The 14,724-nt window shown below is 43.5% G+C and overlaps 1 protein-coding gene across 1 annotated transcript in view; it reads right to left on the bottom strand.

The window, feature by feature from the left end:
- Positions 1-14,724, bottom strand: part of LOC127569020 (cell adhesion molecule DSCAM) — a 530,455-nt gene that overhangs the window by 16,601 nt on the left and 499,130 nt on the right. Inside the window, exons 28-30 of the mRNA XM_052013277.1 lie at positions 13,015-13,045; positions 9,387-9,502; positions 5,578-5,727 (exon numbers count right to left, since the gene is read on the bottom strand). Of these exons, the coding sequence (XP_051869237.1) occupies positions 5,578-5,727; positions 9,387-9,502; positions 13,015-13,045 (297 nt within the window). The remainder of the gene's footprint in view (positions 1-5,577; positions 5,728-9,386; positions 9,503-13,014; positions 13,046-14,724) is intronic.

Genomic DNA, 14,724 nt, shown 5'->3' with positions numbered 1-14,724 from the left:
CCGAGGACTGACATATCTGTGATGGAGTGGGAGGAGGAGTTGAAGTGACTGGCAATGGGAAGATGCAGAGGACGACTACAGACTGTCTGTTTTTCTCCACGGATGCTGCCTGGCCTGCTGAGTTTCTCCAGCATCATCGTGTTTTTCATCTAGATTCGAGCATCTGCAGTCCTTTGTTTCTCTAGATGACAGGAACGTGTGTATGCAGAAAATTGCCTTTTAACTTCTATACTGAAAGCTAAAGAAGGCCTCTGACACTTGGAAAATTGGCACCAAGCATGCTCATAATACAAGGGAAAATTATAATGCAGAAATGTCAATCTGAATTTCATAGAAAACTGATGAAATTGCTAATAAGAATATAAGAAATAGGAGCAAGAGTCAGCCTCTAGCATCATCAAACACCTATAAGATCATGGCTGATTTGATAGCATCATAGTTAACCAGCACAGAAACAGGCCCTTCGGCCCAACAGGTCCATGCCAACCAAGATGGCAATCTAAGCTCGACTTACTTACCCATGTTTGACCCATATCCCTCTAAACGTTTGCTATCCATGAACCTGTCCAAATGTCTTTTAAATGTTATTGTACTTACCTCAACCACTTCCTTTTGCAGCTCATTCCAAATACGTATCATGCTCTGTGTGAAAAAGTTGCCCCTCAGGTTCCCATTAAATCTTCCCCTTCTCATCTTAAACCTATGCCCTTTAGTTCTTGATTCCCCTACCCTGGGAAAAAGACTGTGTGCATTCCCCTGTCTATGTACCTCATGATTTTATATACCCCATCCCTCAGTCTTCTATGCACTAAGGAATAAAGTCCTAGCCTGCCCAACCTCTCCCGGTAACCCTGTCCCTCGAGTCCTGGCAACATCCTCATAAATCTTTTTCTGCACTCTTTCTCCTGGACTCAACTCATTTTCTACCTGTGCCCCACAGCTCTTGACTCATCTTTAGTTGGAAAAACTCTCTCAGCTTTGAATATGTTCAATGACTCTACTTCTGCAGCTCTCTGCGGTTGAGAGTTCTAAAAAGTCATGACCCTTTGAGACAAGCTGTTCCTCCTCAGCTCTGCCTTAAATGACAACCCCTTAATTTGAATTTCTATCCCCTCATTCCAGATGTGACAGGAGGAAAAACAGCATCTAACTTATAAATCCCCTCTGAATATTATAGGTTTGGGCAAGATTCTTCTCAACTCCAATGAGGATAGGCCTAACCTGCTCATTCTTTCCTTTATCCCAGGCTAGCAGAGAGAATGCTGCAAACACTCAGCAGGTCGAGCAGTGTTAGCAGGAAAGAAACAGGAGATCCTTCATCAGAACCAGAAAACACGCATGTTGCAGAGTGGAGAAGGCAGAGAGAGCAGAGGAAATGTCTGTGATAGGGTTCGTTCTGACCTTGGGGTTTTGTCTGTGTGGATTTTGCATATTCACCCTGTGACTGTAGTGGTTTAAGAAGGCAGCTCACCACCACCTTCTCAAAGGCAAATTAGGGATGGACAATACATGTTGGCCTTGCTAGTGGCACTCAGATCTTGAAAATGAATATAAGATAAAGCACATGTCCATCAACTCCCCTGTGACTGGTAAAATGGACACATCAGCACATCTTTGGGAAGTCAGCCAAAGCCCACTCGATCATAGAGGGAACGTGCAAGCTTCCATAGACAGCATTCAAGATAGGATTGAACCTGGGATGATGGAGCTGTGAGGCAACAGCCCTACCCGCTGTGCCATCATACTGTCTGGCCTTTTATCCAAGGAATCAACTGAGTGAATCCTTTTGAATTGCTTCCAATGCAAGTGTATAGTTTTTCACCAATTTTCCCTACAAAACTCATAAAAATTTCATGAAAAGGACTCAAGTTATTTTCTGCAGCATTCTGAATTATTTATATTTAAATAAACCGCAGTGATTATAATTTAAAACCATGCCGGTATCCCCAAGTACTGGTCTGCACTAACTGATCCCTTAGCATGATGCTGCCATAACAAAAAAATGTAAAATTAAAATGGTTTCAAAAATGGTACTGGTCTCTCTTCTGAAAATGACTTTTCAGAAGCTTTTCACAACCAAAGAGCTTTTGTTGTTGCTGAGCTAAGTTAATTGCATCAAATGGCTCAGTAGTCCTGTGCCCATGAAAATTCCTATCATACAGGAGCCTTGCAAAGATAAAGCTGGGAGTGTAAACAAAGGAGGAGAAACATTAAACAGAACAGATTCTCTTTGAGAGGAAGGTGATGGAAGGGAGAAAGCAGTTCAAATCCTAGTGGTGCTGAGAAGTGCTGATGATGTAGATGTGAGATGTTTGACATTGTGATGCACCAAACTATGGTAAAAGAAACCAAGTTGTTTCTGCCCTGGAGGATGCAGAGACTTCCAGTGAAAACAGCTGATGCATACTCAAGCATGCGTGAGCACTCTCTCTCTCTCACACACACACACACACACACACACACACACACACACACACACACACACACACACACACACACACACACACACTCATGAACACATGTACAAAGGATCACAGGATTGAGGGTTATAAGGAGAAGGCAGGAACAGGAACTGAAGTGGATGATCAGCTATGATCATATTAGATGGTGAACAGACCCAAAGGGTTTAATGGCCTACTCCAGCACCTATTTTCTACGCTTCTATACCCCATAATAAAATGCTAGGGAGGGTGAAGGCCCTCTCCTTGCTCTCAAGGGTGAGGGCAGGGTCTTTTGACTGTCAATGATTAGAGGGTCTGCTACTGCTGTCTGGACCCATGTACAAAGAGGGAATAATTAGGCACAATCCTGAACAGTGGTCATTTTTTTTTTGCAACCTTATTCCTTTGACAGGCAGGGAGAAGAGGGATAGGTTTTAAACATCAACAGCAAAAATAAGTTCTGCTCTCCTTCCTCTAACACTCTCACAGCACCAGCATAGAGTGCAAATTATTCACTGAAAATTGATGCAGCTTTCTCTCTCTCACTCTACCTTGCCCCCTGGGACAGTGAGAATGAATTAAGAGATGCAATGTTCTACCATTGATCTCAGAGGTACCTCCAGCAAGGCAAAGTGTAAGAGTCAGAACATTTGTCTTGTGAGTTGTAAACGTGGGAAGAAATTGCGTTGATTTCTCTTTCTGATCCCTAAGGCTGAGGCAAACCCATCAATCTTCAACTCACATTTCTGTGGAAGTTTCCCATGAATTGCTGGTGAGATAAAAGCCTGCTGCTGCAGTTCTTTCAGAACTTGTGGTGACTGGCAGGCTTGAATAAAAATACATGCAGCGGACATATAGGCTTGGAATACAGAATATAGAATATAGGCTTCGTCTACTCAGTCTTGCCTCAGATGGTAAACCTGCCAAAAGCTCAGCTAAAGAGTAAAGGCATCCCGAAGGTGTGTGGGTTGATAGGTTAATTGGCCACTGTGAATTGCTCCAAGTGTGTAGGCGAATAGAAGAATCTGGGTTGTGGGGTTGGGGTTGGGGTGGGGGTGGAGTTGATGGGAATATAAAGTGGATGTTGGATTGGTGTAAATGGGCAATTGATGATCGGCTTGGACTTGATGGGCCAAAGGGTCTATTTCCATCTCTATTTCTATTTCTGGCAGGCACAGTAGTGTAGCGATTAGCGTCACGCTATTACAGTGCCAGCGACCCGGGTTCAATTCCGACCACTGTCTGTAAGGAGCTTGTATGTTCTCTCCGTTTCTGCATGGGTTTCCTCCGGGTGCTCCGGTTTCCTCCCACATTCCAAAGACGTACGGGTTAGGAAGTTGTGGGCATGCTATGTTGGTGCCAAAAGCATGGCGACACTAGCGGGCTGCCCCCCAGAACACTCTACGCAAAAGGTACATGTGTGTTTCGATGTACATGTGACTAATAAAGGTATCTTATCTTATATCTCTCCATGACTAAAACATGGTTTTCTCTATAATGAAGTTTCTCACTTCTAAAGTCCGATGTTGCATTTGATTATCTTAACTGTTGCTTAATTGGTGAGGAGAAGGCTGAGGAGGGAAATGATTGCATGAACTGATTAATGATAGATCTCATGCGATTTTATATAGTCTTTCATTGACATCATGGATGCTATAGTCAGGTGGATTTGGCAAGTTAACTTCTATTGAGACTGAGTTTACATCTGCCCCAAGACTTGTTTAGAGTCTTAGAGGTATATAATATAGAAACAGCACCTCTACTTCCTCAGGAGGCTAAAGAAATTTGGCATGCCCCCTTTGACACTCACCAACTTTTATCGATGCACCACAGAGGGCATCCTATCTGGACGCATCACGGCTTGGTATGGCAACTGCTCTGCCCGGGACTGCAAGAAACTTCAGAAAGTTGTGGACACAGCCCAGCACATCACGGAAACCAGCCTGCCCTCCATGGACTCTGTCTATACCTCTTGCTGCCTTGGTGAAGCAGCCAGCATAATCAAAGACCACACCCACCCGGGTCATTCTCTCTTCTCCCCTCTACCATCAAGCAGAAGGTGCAGGAGCCTAAGGGCACATACCACCAGGCTCAAGGACAGCTTCTATCCCACAGTGATAAGACTATTGAACGGCACCGACCTTATATGATGAGATGGACTCTTGACCTCACAATCTACCTTGTTTGACCTTGCACCTTATTGTCTATCTGCAAAGCACTTCCCTGTAGTTGTGACACTTTACTCTGTGTTCTGTTATTGTTTTTATCCTGTACTACCTCAATGCACTCTGTACTACCTTAATGCACCGTATAATGAATTGATCTGTATGAACGGTATGCAAGACAAGTTTTTCACTGTACCTCGGTACAAGTGACAATAATAAACCAAACCAAACCAAACCAAACAAGGCCTTCGGCCCACTGAGTCCAAACCACCATTAGGTGTCCACTTACACTAATCTCATTTTATTCTCCCTACATTTCCTTTCAGTCCCCCCCAGATTCTACCACTCATCTACACTACAGGTAATTTATAGCGGCCAAGTAACCTAGCATGCCACGCATCTTTAGGATGTGGGTGGAAACCGGAGCACCCAGAGGAAACCCACATGGTCACAGGGAGAATGTGAAAACTCCAACCAGACAGCACCCGAGTTCAGGATTGAAGCTGGGTCGTGGAGTGGTAAGACAGCAGTATGTTTCAATTGGTAGAGTCACTCAGAAAGATCATCAGGAATGCAGTACAGGAAATGGAAATTTTATTTTACAGCAATCCAGAGGGCCCCTCCCCGGGACAGATCACATTCCATCCAATGCACGTTCTACTTACCATGCAAGTAATTCATATCTGAAATATCCTTCAAGTTCTATGGAAGAAAATGGCGCTATAACTTCAAGACTGTTGTCTTGGTGGTTCTGCCAGTTGTGGGACGAGCATCCACTCAGTGGGATTTCAGAATCAAGTGGTTTACAGAGGGATCTTGAAACTCGCCTGAGTACCGGCATTGCCGATGAAGTAAGAACTCCTGTTCCAACCATGAGTGAAGCCAAGAGCCGATCAAGCTCATTTGTAACCGTGATAACCATCCCTACCACCTCTCTTCTGTAAGACAACACATAAGACAAAAATACTCACTGGTTCCTGGCCGGGCATCTGAAACATCGACCAGAGGTCCGGTAGCCTGTGAGACTGAATGGTAATGCACAGTGTGTGTTGCCGTCAGCGATTTCTGTTTCACAGCCTCGCCAAAGTCAGAATCCGTCAATAGCACAGTGGATCGGTCATCTGAAATACAGCAAGAGTATACCATTGGATACATCAACCATGGAGTTATAGTGTCATAGAATCTTGCAGCACGGAAATAGGCCCTTCAGTCCACTGAGCCTGTGTTGATTATCAATTATCCATTTACACTAACCCCATTCTAGTCCCATTCTATTCTCCCCATATTCCCATCAACTCCTCCCAGTTCCTGCCGTTCACTTACACACTAGGGGCAATTTACAGTGGTCAGTTAACCTACCAACCTTCACACCTTTGGGATGTGGAAAGAAACCTGCGGGTCACAGGGAGAACATGCAAAGTCAATACAGACAGCACCAGAGATCAGGTTTGAACCCGGGTGGCTGGAGCAGTGAAGCAGTAGCTCCACTAGCTGTGCCACTGAGCTGCCATTCAATTTAAGTGAGGAATTAATAAAGCACGGCTTATGGTTTATATCTGAGGGAGGCATTATTGCTTTGTCATGGAATTTCAGGGAAACAACTCCTGCAGTGTTCTACTCTGAACGTTTAACTGTTTCTTTGATTCCATCCACAGGAAAAAGAACTGGCACTTGTATAGCACCTTTCATATTCTCAGTAAGTCACACAGAGGCCAACAAAGCATTTTTCAAGTGCAGTTAGTGTGGTAAATGGCAACCCATTGGCACACAATAAAGTCCCACAAACAGCAATGAGATAAATGACCAGTTAATCTGCTAAAGTGATGTTGATTGAAGGGTAATGATTGGCCAGGATATCATGCAGTACTCCCCTGCTCTCTGTATAATACCATGGGATCTTGAGTGTTCACATCATAGCAGATGGGGCCTTGGGTTAATATACCTGTAAAACTGCACCTCCAACAGTGCGATACTCTTTTATTTTACAATCAAGTTTCAGCCTAGAATGTGTAATTACACCTCTGGATTGTGGCTTGTACCCATAACCTTCTGAGTCAGAAGCAAGGTAGGCACAAGTAGAGGACTGGTGCATATTGTTCCATTTGAAGAGTATGATGGACTGAATGGCTCCTTCCATTGTGTAATCTGCTGTCACACTGATTGCTATGGATACAATCTCTTTCTGCTTATCAATGTCCCTTTAACTGTTGCCTACCTCAACTCCCAATTATGCTTTCAGCAATCCCAAAGCGACCTCTTCACTTGAGAGACAGACAATAGTTTTATAAGACTTCCATTCTTAACTACTTAATTACTTCCATTACTACTTACCCTCCTGTGGCACTGCACAATCATAATCAGTTGTCACCTTCAAGTCAGCTTGGCACTGAGCCAAAGAGGAAAGTTGGAACACAATGCAATTCAGTGACCATGTCAAAGTCATACATTCAGCTCTTATTTTTATATAAATATATTTTGAATTATTATTTATCAGTAAATAACACAAGACACAACACTTTGGGATGTGGAGAAGTACTTCTCAGTGAAACCTCACTCCAATGTGGGGAGGAGATGCAGAACTGAAGTTACAGCATTGCCCTTGGTAGGTGATGGTAACTACATTGTGATGTAATTATATGGTTGGTTTCCATGATAAATATTGATAGGAATTTTATAATAGGCAAAGTTGAAAAGGAAATTTATGCAAGAGTAAGTGTGATACGTAGTCATCACTGTCTGGTGCTTTTTGTAAGATGCACACACATGCAGACACTTTGTGAAGACAGACTGGTTGCAACTGTCACTTTGAAGGGGCAACTATCTCGCAGAGGTTCACAATGAGCTGCAGCAAAAGACAAAATTCTGGAGGGACTCAGCAGGTCAGGCAGCATCTGTGGAGGGAAATGGACAGTTGGCTTGTCAGGTTGAGACCCTTTATCTAGTGGATAAGTTGAAATTCTATGCATTTTCAAGGAGCTAGAAAGGGAAAGCTGATACATTTGTGCCCACGGGTAAGTTTTCCCAATGTCGATTGTCACCTCAGCTGGGGACTCGTTCAGTCACCAAATGCCTCAGACACCAAAAAAGGGTCTCAACCCAAAACATCGACTGTCCATTTCCCTCCACAGATGCTGCCTGACCCACTGAGTTCCACCAGCAGTTTGTTTTTTGCTCCAGATTCCAGCATCTGCTGTCTCTTGTGTCTACACAATGACCTGCCTGTGGATATGTCTGTAACTGGGCAACTTCTAAGCAGTGCAGATTTCCACAGACTTGCTAGTTCTCTGGCTGGGAAGTCTGTTCACTGAACCTGGTGCAAGTACAGTTGGCCTATTGAAGTGAACAGGAGAAATCGGCTGCTAGGAGAAAGGTTCAATAAAATCCAGTGTACAAGTTGCTCCTGTATATTAGTCCCCCTCCCACTTCTTCTCCCTCAAACCCAACTCCTTCTGGGGACTTCAGTTTTGGGAATACACATTTCCTGAAACTCCCAGCATCTTGGCATAAATTGTCCACCTGAAGAGAGCTCCTCATTTTGCAGGCAATGCACAGTATTAAAAGCTGGTGGCCTAGAGTTATAGAGCCGTATAGAACGGAAACAGGCTTTTCAGCCTTACTTGTCCATGCCGACCAAATTGCCTAACAGAGCTAACCCCATTTGCCTGCATTTGGCCCTATTCCTCTAAATCTTTCCTATTAATGTACCTGTCCAAATGTCTTTTAAATGCTGTAATTGTACTCGTGTCTATCAAGGATTCCAAGGTTTGAAAAGCTCACAATGCAAAGCTTGGAGGTGCATCCTTACCTGCAGTCCTCAAATAACAGTGATGTAGGAAAGTAATGTGGGCTGTTAACATCGAGGCATTAGGAGCCAAATAGGTGGGTCTGGTCTTGATAGGGGAGAAAAAAGCATGGAGATGGAAAGAGAAAGGTGGAGGGTGGTGAAAAGTGGGAGAGGGGGAGATAGAAGGAGAAAGAGAGAGAGAGAAAAAGAGGGAGACAGAGAGTGTCAGTGAGAGAGATGGTATGTGGGGTGAGAGGGCGATAGTTTGCTCATTCGCTCTCACACCTCTGTTCTTCTCCCTCCCTCCTTCTCCTCCTCCTCCACTCTGTGTCCCTTTCTCTCCCACCCTCTGGCCCTCTTTCTCTCCTCCCCCCTTTCTTCATCTCTTATCCACACCCCCCGCTATATCTCTCTCCATCCTCCTACCTCCCCATCTCCTTTCACAGGTGCTATAGTTGCTTTTAAGATCGAGGGGCAGCAGGAGTCAGAGCTGTTATGTGCTGTTATAGCTAGGAGACCTGAGGACTGAGGACCAGGGATCAAGGACTAGGCCTGATGTAGGCCCAAGGATTGGACTTGATGCCATTGGGTTTGGGGGTGGGGGGTTGGGTTGAGCGACGTCCAGCACTGGGAACAGGATTGTCAGCATAATAGTGGGCAGAAAGAGCATTTGATATCTGAGGCATTTTGGTGATTGAGTTCCCAGCTGAGGCGACGATCGAAGGTTTGGGAAAACGTACCTGTGGTCACAAGTCCTTCAAAATAACTAGAATTTCAACTTGTGCACCAAAATTTATGGTAAATTCAGGATAGTCTCCTCTACAACCTCTCCACATTGCTCAAAAATATGGAGGGGGTGCTTTGCTTTCTCCAAAGCTCTGAAATAGACAAATTGCTGGTCAAGAAACATGAGGAATGAACGGTGGAATGGCAGAAACACATTTTACAACACTGATATATAATAAATGACTGGAGAGGTAGGTGTGAACTCCATACCGATTGTTTCCATGGTATCCCTCTCTTCTATCAAAAGCTGAGCTCGAGGGATATCGATGTGCATTCTCAGGGTTTGCTGCTGTTTATTCAGTGTATCAGATGTCCTTGTGTTTTTACTTGAAAGAGACAGAGAGAAAAACCTTTGTCGTTAAATGGCTCTTCACAAGAGTCTATGTTTGAGACCTTCCATATAATAATATTATTTCATGTTAAAAGCCGCTCTTGCTTTACGGTTTTAACTCTTTATTATTTATGCCCCTCCGTCAATAAAGTGGGAACTTCTGTTTGATATTTTCTTGATGATCCAGAAATAACCCCAGAATGGTGGACTGGAGGAAAAGGCCTCTGTCTGGGCAGACAATTCACACATTATGGTCACTTCAAGAGAGACTGAATTTAGTGTGAAAGTGTGGGTGGATTGAGTTATAAAGACACCCAAAAGAAGCTGGGTCATACCCCCTAAACTCATTTACAGCTTGAAGAATACAAAGGACACTTTCACTTCACTGGTGTGGCCATGATTCAAACCCAGTCACAGAAACCCTGGAGGACTACTCCACTGCAATAGCATTAAAATGCGTAGATGAATAAAACAAAATAAAACTTGAGAGTGTGACACAATCCATTTGGAGAAACAATTTTCATAAATAACAGCTTGAATTGTAAGCTATTTCCTCTGTTTGGGAATGGAGAAGGAGAATTCACAAGGGACTCTTGAATTTAGGGGATGGTTTGGTATACACTTGCTACGAAAGCTCAACATTGCTTTTTCAAAATGGGCATGCATAATAATGTTAAAACAAATGCTCAAAGCATCTGTTTTCAAGCTATTCCCCAGAATGAATCAAAGTTGCTTCATTTAGTGCTAAAGGTATTAGCAATCTCTGTTCCATGAAAATATCCGTTCATCATAAACTGTCAAAATAACAACAAGGCCAATTTGTTGTTAATTTTGCATGTGTTACAGGAATTTTGGGGAAGGACAGAAACATGATTAAATGTGAAAATCCAGAAGCCATAGAGCTAGAAGTGCTATTGCATTGTACAACCTTTCCAAGAACTAAGTGATATAATTTCAATTTAAAAGCATTCAGAAAAGTGCCACTACATGCAACCATCAATCCCCTTGATTGTGAGCCTGACCCTTGACACAACACACTACAACTTTGACTCCTTCTTCTCAGCAATTGATTGCAACACTGCTCCAATGTTCCACCCCAGCCTTCAAGATCCCAATCCCATCCTGCCTCCCTCTATTCCTTTCAATTCAGTCCATCTTGTGATCTGGGACCCAGTTCCATGTCCAACTGTCCTCCATCACATGTTCTATAGGGGAAAGACCTTTCAGTTTGTTAACTGGGTAAGTCTCAGTCTTGAAGGAACAACACTTTGGTCTCGTGTACTACAGAATCATGCATCACATTTATGTCATCAAACTTCACTAATTTAGCATGTTTATCCAGTTGGCAAAGATGTACATGGCCACATTCCGAGTTGTGTCAACAACCATAAGTAACAAAAGATAGAAATATACAGCATGGGAGCAGGACCTTCGGCCCAACTCATTCACACCGACCCTAATGCCAATGGGTTTATTCAGAACCTTTCATGATATTAGAGAGTCCTGAAACACTTTTGAAGTATGGCAATTAATTTGTGCCCAAAATGTTCCCACTAACTGCAGTGCAATACTGACCAGTTAATCCACCTGTTGTTTGTCGAGGGATAAGTATTAATCAGATGCTAAGGCTGACTCCTTTGCTCTTTTTTGAAACAGTGCTTTGGTATCCAGTTGAGAGCAGGTGGGACTTTTGAATAATACCTCGAAAGACGCTGCACTGGAACATCAAACTGGATTTTTGCACTCAAGTCTCCAGTGGTAGGGCTGTGTGAATGAACAACTTGGCCATATATTAGCCCCTAAGACCCACCTGACAGAGTCATAGAACACTACAGTGCAGAAACAGGCCCTTCAGCCCATCTAGTCCACTCTGACCTTATCTTCTTCCTAGTCCCATCTATCTGCACCCGGACCATATCCCTCCAAACCCCTTCCATCCATGTACCTATCCAAACTTCTCTTAAATGTTACAATTGAACCCTCATCTACCACTTCCACTGGCAGCTCATTCCACACTTGTACCACACTCTGAGTGAAGTTTCCCCTCAGATTCTCCTTAAATATTTCACCTTTCACCTTAAACCTATGTCCTCTAGTTCGAGTCTCACCCAACCTTAGGGGAAAAGACTCCATACATTCATCCTGTCTATACCCCTCACGATTTCGTATACCTCTATAAGATCACCCCTCATTCTGCTGCACTGCAGGGATTAAAGTCCTAACCTATCCAACCTTTCCCTATAACTCAGGTCCTCAAGTCCCGGCAACATCCTTGTAAATTTTCTCTGCACTCTTTCAAGCTTATTGATATCTTTCCTGTAGGTAGGTGACCAGAACTGCACACAATACTCTAAATTCGGCTTCATCAATGTCTTGTACAACTTCAACATAACATCCAAACTCCTGTACTCAACGCCCTGATTTATGAAGGCCAATGCGCCAAAAGCTCTCTTTACAACCCTTTCAAGGATGCACTTTCAAGGAACTATGGACCTGTATTACCAGATCCCTTTGTTCTACTGCATACCTCAGAGCCCTACCATTCACTGTGTAAGTCTTACCCTGGTTTGTCCTCCCAAAATGCATCACCTTACACTTGTCTGCATTAAATTTCATCTGCCAATTTTCAGCCCATTTTCCTAGCTGGTCAAGATTACGTTGCAAGCTTTGATAGCCTTCCTCACTGTCCGCTATGGCCCCAATCTTGGTGTCATCTGCAAATTTGCTGATCCAGTTTACCACTTTATCATCTAAATCATTAATATAGATGATAAACAACAATGGACCCAACACCGATCCCTGCGGCACACCACTAGTCACAGGCCTCCAGTCGGAGAGACAACCATCTACTACCACACCCTGGCTTCTTCTGCTAAGCCAATGTTGAATCCAAGTGGCCACTTCATCCTGAATGCCAAGCGACTTAATCTTCTGGACCAGAAGATCTAACTTTCAGGATGAGCTGAAATAGGTGAGCGGCCTGTGGTTTAAGAATGCATACAGGGGTCCAGTGCCTGTTCTGGGGCCCCAATAGTAAGCTTCAGGCTCAAATAGGCAGAACATACACTGTACTCCTCCCAATTCAGTTGAGTGGTGATTAACCAAGCCAACGGCCCTTTACTCAAGAGCTACAGGTTCCTTCCAAAAGGGCGAAGGAAGTTCCGGTGCCCACTTCACAAAATAATGTGACTTGTTTGGGAACTCAGCCAGCCCCAGTCCATGGCTATGTTAGGTCATATCTTATAAGCCAGCTCAACATGGCAGCCAGCTATTCACCTGCTCTCCCACCATTCATTATTAGAGACTGCAACTAATTACCACCCATGTAATTGTGGCTTGACATAGACAGCAATGCTTTGCTTTCAGCTGTGTCTACTTCACACCATGGTTCAAAGTTACCCTTGTAGTACTGATTCACTCTTCAACTGTTAGCATAAAACCGGCCAAAGCAGGGGATGCCTATATCGTTCAACCATATGAAAATACCAGAAAATCACTACACCTTACCTCATTAACATCTCAGCAAGACTTTTGGCATCTACAAGAAAAGATGATATTTATTATTTTGTTGGTCTCAAATCCTTAATTAAAACAAAACATTCCATATACGGTGGTTGCACTCTCTCACATAAGAGCTTACTTACAAAAAGATTCAAATTATGCAAACCATATGAACAAAGTCAACAACAATGTGATTCATAATGCTCCCCTAAAATACTAAAACATCTCTGCTGGAGGCAATGTCAGACAAAAATTCAACCAGATATAACACCGAGCCACAGAAAGTGCTATAAGAATAGACTTCCAAAGACTTGGTCAAAAAGCTGGGATTTAATGGAATGAAAATGAGATGGAGAGGATTGGGAGTGGGGTCGGTGGTGGTGGGGAGGTAGCGGTAGAATATCCTTGAGACTGAAGGCATGATTGATGATGAAGGGATTAAAACCTGGAATACAGAAGGACAGATTTAAAAGGTCAGAGGTATGGTAGAGAGCCACTTAAGAACATAGACATGGACATAGAACATAGAACAGTACAGCACAGGAACAGGCCCTTCATCCCATGATGTTATGCCACACTAATTAAACTAGTAATTAAAAATTCCTTCTGCCTACACAATGTCCATATCTCTCCATTCTCTATATATTCATGTGCCTATCTAAGAATCCTTTAAATGCCTCTATTGTATTGGCCTCAACTACCACCCATAAGACCATAAGACATAAGAGGAGAATTAGGCCATTCAGTCCATCGAGTCTGCTCCACCATTCGATCATGGCTGATTTACTTTTCCCTCTCAACCCCATTCTCCTGCCTTTTCCCCGTAACCTTTGATGCTCTTACTAATCAAGAACCTATCAACCTCCACTTTAAATATACCCAGTGACTTGGCCTCCACAGCCGTCTGTGGCAATGAATTCCACAGATTCACCACCCTCTGTTTAAAGAAATTCCTCCTCATCTCTGTTCTAAAGGGATGGCCTTCTATTCTGAGGCTGTGCCCTCTGGTCCTAGACTCTCCCACTACTGGAAACATCCTCTCAACATCCACTCTATCCAGGCCTTTCAATATTCAGTAGGTTTCAATGAGATCCCCCCTCATCCTTCTAAACTCCAGGGAATATAGGCCCAGAACCATCAAATGCTCCTATGTTAACCCTTTCACCCTGGGATCATTCCCATAAACCTCCTCTGGATCCTCTGTAACGCCAGCACATCCTTCCTTAGATATGAGACCCAAAACTGCTTACAATACTCCAAATGTGGTCTGACCAACTCCTTATATAGCCTCAGCATTACATCTTTGCTTTTATATTCTAGTCCTCTCAGAATGAATGCTAACATTGCATTTGCCTTCCTGACTACCGACTCAACCAGCAAAGCATTCCAGGCACCCACCACTCTCTGTGTAAAAAACCCACATATCTCCTTTGAACTTACCCCCTATCACCTTAAATGCGTGCCCGCTAGTAGACATTTTGACCCTAGGAAAAGGACACTGGCTGTCTACATTATCTATGCCTCTCATAATCTTATAAACTTAGCCTTCACTTCTCCAGAAAAATCACCCCAAGTTTGTCCAATCTCTCCTTATAGCATCTGCCCTCTAATCCAGGCAGCATCTTGGTAAAACTCTTCCGCACCCTCTCCAAAGCCTCCACATCCTTCCTATAATGGGGTGACCAGAATTGAATGCAATACTCCCGATGAGGCCTA

Source organism: Pristis pectinata, chromosome 4 (genome assembly GCF_009764475.1).
Source record: "Pristis pectinata isolate sPriPec2 chromosome 4, sPriPec2.1.pri, whole genome shotgun sequence".
NCBI classification, from domain to species: Eukaryota; Metazoa; Chordata; class Chondrichthyes; order Rhinopristiformes; family Pristidae; genus Pristis; species Pristis pectinata.
This window is presented reverse-complemented; position numbering and strand designations above follow the sequence as displayed.